This window comes from Orycteropus afer, unplaced genomic scaffold, assembly GCF_000298275.1.
Source record: "Orycteropus afer afer isolate SDZICR_OR568_19922 unplaced genomic scaffold, OryAfe1.0 scaffold00158, whole genome shotgun sequence".
Lineage (NCBI taxonomy): Eukaryota > Metazoa > Chordata > Mammalia > Tubulidentata > Orycteropodidae > Orycteropus > Orycteropus afer.
The window spans coordinates 7,533,869-7,539,248 of record NW_006921745.1 but is presented as its reverse complement, the minus strand read 5'-3'; the positions used below and the strand labels follow the sequence as shown (position 1 = coordinate 7,539,248).

The following is a 5,380-nucleotide window of genomic DNA, read 5'->3' as shown; positions in this document are numbered from 1 at the left end:
CTCTTATGGAATAGCTAGTAAGTTTGAACTGCAGACCTTTTGGTTAGCAGTTGAGTGCTTAACCATTTACCACCAGGGCTCCCTCTTCTCTTTTAGTCCTAGGTAAATTCTTATCCACAGAATACATTTTTTCATTGCTTGCTTTTTCACCTCCTGACTCAGGCATCACACTTTGCTTCTTAATTAATATCTATGGTAGTAATGATGTGCCATCGAGTTGTTTCTGATTCACAGTGATCCTTTATGATAGAGTAGAACTGCCTCATAGGGTTTCCTAGGCTGAAATCTTTAAGGGAGCACATTGCCAGGTTCTTTCTCCTGTGGAGCCGCTGGGTAGATTGACTTGCTGACCTTTTGGTTGGCAATCAAGTGCTTTTAACCATTGTGACACCGGGATGGATCATTTCAAAAGTTTTATATTATTATCAGAATATTCCTATTAACTTGGAGAAGGAATTTCCAACTGGTCTGTGATCAACAATTGGGAATATTTTTACCCCCAAGTTACAGCAGACTGGAAAAAGCTAATTTTTATCAAGGTTTTTGCTTTTATCTGAAGAACCAATTAAAAAACCACCTTTAAATTTTTTTTTAAGATGGAATGAAATTTATAAGCTCTATTCATTAGCTACAAAAAGCAGCTTATCTTCTAAGAGAAAACTGCAGTGTCCAGGGTGATTTAATCATTACCACATCTAATTAGAGAGAAAAGTAAATCACTGTTTCTTTGGACCTAAAGTATAGTCAGTAAACATTAACCCATTTAATGGGATGCTATCATTCTTGACCTTATAATTTTGGTTAATATCCAGAGAAGTAGCTTTTATTTTAGTACACTGTGAAAATGACAATTTTTAAAACTCTAGGCAATTTGACAGGTTTTTTGTCTGTTCTTTCCTTTGATATAATGTAAGATGCTGGGTGAGATCAGCTTGTTTCAATACATATTTGGTGATGATTCTTTCAAGGGTGGAAATCAATATTTAATTAAAAATAATTATAGTACATTCTTCCTTAAGTTATAAGAGTTTGAAAATTTATTAGAAAAACAGTTTTTCATGGAGCAATCACATATGCATATTTTTCCTTTTAGGTTCAAGAACTGACCAAGGAATGGACAAACAAGTGGAATGAAACCCAAAATATCTTGAAAGTAAGGACTATAAAAGGTGTCTTAGTCTGTTATGACTTTGTACCTATTTTTTTCCCTTAAACATGACAATTGTGTGCTTTGCTTAAGGTAGGATCAGTGGATCTGATTTGTGACTCTTTTGAGGGTGGGATCTGGTTTGAATTTGAAGGAATAGGAATGGGAGCTATTAGTCATTATTGCTGTGTGTATTTTAACACATACTGGTTATATTGATACTTAAGATGTTTGCTGTCACTTGTTGCAATTTTTCATTTTTGACTCAGCAAATACTAAACCAAGCCAAACCAAACTCAATGCCATTGAGTCGGATCTGACTCATAGCGACCCCTCCTTGGATTTCCGAGGCGGTGTCACTACGTAAGTAGATTGCCCAACCTTCCTTCTGAGGAGTGGCTGGTGGGTTTGAACTGCCAGCCTTCTGGTTAGCAGTCAAATGCCTTAGGCATTATGCCACCAGAGCTCCTCAGCAAATAGTAGAACTCTACTATTCAAGGATATCTACTTTGCCTTTCCACTTTGGTTAAACTGATACATTAATTAAAATAAAGACTTCTCATGCCCATATTGTAGAGTATGCTTATATAGCATGGCTAGTTTTCAGGAATTTCTAAACTAGAATTTCCTATCAGAATTTTTCCTTTATGTCTTGAAGACTGGACAGTGATTGTCTAAATTTCTCGCAAGACTCATTGTGAAAGATGGTTAGTAAGGACTTCCTCTTTTTTTTTTTTTCTAAATATTTATTGTGATTTGGGTGAAAGTTTACAGAGCAAATTCATTTTCTATACAACAGTTCATACACATTTTGTTTCATAACATTGACTGCAATTCCTTACAATGTAGCAGCTCTTCCCACTTCCTCCCTGTAGTTTCTTCTTCCTGTGTCTTTCCCTCCTATGCACTCCCACCCCCTGACCTATCTCCCTGTACAAACACTGCCCTTCTGTTCTCTCACCATTGATTGCTCCAAGGAGTGTATCTTCCTGATGTAAATATGTAAATGTTCACCCTATTTGCCTGTCTATTGTTTGACTGGAAGCCACAGGAGTGAGTTCAGTTCAGACTTGAAGGGTAAGTAGGGGCCATTGTCTCAGGGATCTCACCAGGCTCTGTCAAACCAGTACACCTGGTCTTTTTTAGGACTTCCATTTTTCATACTTTCTACTTTCAAATAGGAGCTCTGGTTGTGTAGTGCCTAAGGCATTTGACTGCTAACCGGAAGGCTGGAGGTTCAAACCCACCAGCCACTCCTTGGAAGGAAGGTTGGACAATCTACTTCTGTAGTGTACTTCCTCAGAAACCCAAGGAGGGGTCACTATCAGTCGGATCTGACTCAATGACAGTGAGTACTTTCAAATACTTGTTTATGTTTTTGTTTTCTACTGAGTTGGTAGAAAACTTTTGTCATCTATTGAGCGTTAGCTGCATGAAGTTTGAGGTTCAAATTCAAATTTTGTTCTTTGGTAGCATCTGCCTTACTGTGCATGAGAGAAGGCGATTCAAAAGCTATTGAACCTGAAATTTGTTTTGAGGTCTGCTGAGGTGAGTCTTTCTCAAAGGAATAAAATCTAGATCTAATACTGATGAGGCTAGACAGATGTGATTTAACTAAACACTTGGCAGAATCCTAACTTGGATTCCCCTTCACATGAAAATGGGGAACCAGTCACTCTTTCATGAGGGTAGATTTTTAACAACCTGAAATAAGTGTTAGATTCTGTGTCTAACAGTCCTCAGAGAGCAGGGATTGCATCAGCCAAGTTCTCCTTGTACTGTTTAGGCAATTTGTCCTGCTCTGGGGATTAGAAACACTGTTTTCTATGAAGTCATATTGTGCTGAGGCTCTAGATATAGTGAGACATGATGGCCCAAGAGATAATCTTTCAAGCTACAGGAAACAATGCAATGAATGAGGACTTTGGTGTTTAGGCTTTTTTCCCCTTCTGATGTGCTTCCTCAGTGTTTCTTTGTTGAGAGATTTTGGTGCAAGAAAGTAAACAGAAATCTAACTTGTAATTCAGAATAGTTAGGTGTGGAATAAACATTGTCAAAGATAAAAGTATTTTTCATAGTTTTAGTTATATTCACTCTAACAAGTAGTGTTGCAGATCCTAATTTATGAAGCTCAAGTCATTTGTGCATACTTTTTCTGGATAAAATTGCCAAAATCTCTATTTAAAGAAAAAAGAAATCATATGTTTAACTGTTTGTGAAGAGTCATTAGGGGCAGTGCAACAGTCATTTGAACAATTTAAGCTTCATTTCTTCTGCGGCTATGGAGTGTCTCCTTATGACTGTAGTTGAGATTTTATATCGTCCCTGCAAAGATGCCCACATTGAGAGTCTGTCTCATTTTTGAAACTTCTGAACAACTTCTTACTTTTTCTTATAAGGTGATTCAGGGCTCACTAAAGTTTAATCCTCCTCCAATTCCAATTCAGTTTTTCATGAATCTCTTTATATATAATTTTTCAGATGAGAAGAAAAAATGTGTCATGTGCTAGGTATTACGAAGTTTATGAGAAAGGCTAATGAGATTTCAAACTTTTCCCTTCTTTTGACCTTGCAAGCCCATTTTAGTTTTCTCTGTTCATATTTTTGCTTTAAATTTGTACTTCTTTTCTGTTCATGTCTGATATTTTAAAGGGCCATCTTCATTACTTATTGGAAAACAGTATCTGAGGGCTGAGGTGCAGAAGAGGTCTTCTTAGATTTTTTTTGGGGAAAATATTCTTTGAAAATTTACTGGATAGAGGGATGGTTAGTCAGTGAATTGGTGCCTTTGCAGTTTGTGTGATCTTTTCCAAATTTCTGCTGTCTAAGTTTTCATTAGTCACTGATTGTTTCAATAAATGAAACCAAACCAACCCACTGCCATTAAGTCAATTCTGACTCATAGTGACCACCACTGAGTTTCCAAGGTGGTAAATCTTTGTGGAAGTAAATTGCTTAATTTTCCTCCTGTGATAATGGCTGGTGGGTTTGAACCACCAACCTTCTGGTTAGTAGCTAAATGCCTTCGGCACTGCACCACCAGACTTCATAAAATGCACCCAATTCAGTGGCTTAGAACAAGAGCCATTTATTTTCCCTCATGCATGTGCCTGCCTATTGGTTGGGAGTTGACTTGTCCAGTCTTCTATGTCCAGGCTTGGATTGATATTTGGTGGCACCCAGGTCTGTTCTGCTTGTTTCTCATCCCTTTTATACCGTGTGGCTCTCTGGAGCTTGTTCTTCTTATAGTCATAGCGAAGGTACAAGCATGTAAGCACATCTTAAGCCACTGCTGGCATCATGTCTGCTGATAGCCTGTTAACTGAAGCAGCAAGTCTCTTGGCTCAATGGAAAGTCAAGGGGTGATAAGTATATTCACACACAGTGAGGCTAGAACAAAGGTGTAAATGTGTAATCCTACTAGGGGACTAATAGTTTAATCTACACACATTGTTGTGTGCTGTCAAGTTGATTCTGACTCATAGGACCCCTATAAGACAAAATAGAACTGCCCCATAGGGTTTCCTAGGGTGCAGTCTTTATAAGAGCTTATAGCCAGGTCTTTTCTTGCGTGGAGTGGCTAGTGGAGTCAAACCACTGATCTTTTAGTTAGCAGATGAATGCTTAACTGTTGTGCCACCAGGGCTCTTTTAATCAACACATGGTTACCTTAAAATACAATTTCAAAGTATTGGACTCTACTTCTGAATCTGCACATTTTGTAGATATAGACCTGATGAAACGGTAAATTCCCACTGTTGTCTTCATCATCAGGATGATACTGTTTTTTCTGCTGGTTTGTTGATTATTATCCATTCCAAACCACAAATTCATTCAAGGAGAAACATTTGGGCAGAAGACTGAAACAAAATTAAAGCATCCAGGGGACTGAAAAGAGACATCAGGACCAATTTGGTGTTTATTGACGTGATTTCTTGTTGCCTTTTTGCATCTGACTTTTTTGACAGTCATTTCAGAGGAGATTCCTAGGTATTGTTTGAAGAGGGGACTAGTGAAAGAAGTGAAAACCATCATCTTAGTGTTCAAGATGATCTTCTTCGTTGTTGTTAAGCTAACTGTGTTGTGTGATTATATTTGTTGTGCCTCACTTGAGACTTGAGATTAGTTTTTCAGAGGACATCATGAGGAGCAGCTTCATTAATATAGGGGAACCCCCTTTCATGTAGGGATAGGAGTCCAAAGTATATATAAACAAAGGTCTTTCAAATCAGC

General features: G+C 37.8%; 1 protein-coding gene across 1 annotated transcript in view; it reads left to right on the top strand.

Annotated features, from left to right (window-relative positions):
* The window catches only part of KIF16B (kinesin family member 16B), a 640,246-nt gene that overhangs the window by 159,816 nt on the left and 475,050 nt on the right, over positions 1 to 5,380 (top strand). Inside the window, exon 11 of the mRNA XM_007946387.2 lies at positions 1,094 to 1,153. Within this exon, the coding sequence (XP_007944578.2) occupies positions 1,094 to 1,153 (60 nt within the window). The remainder of the gene's footprint in view (positions 1 to 1,093; positions 1,154 to 5,380) is intronic.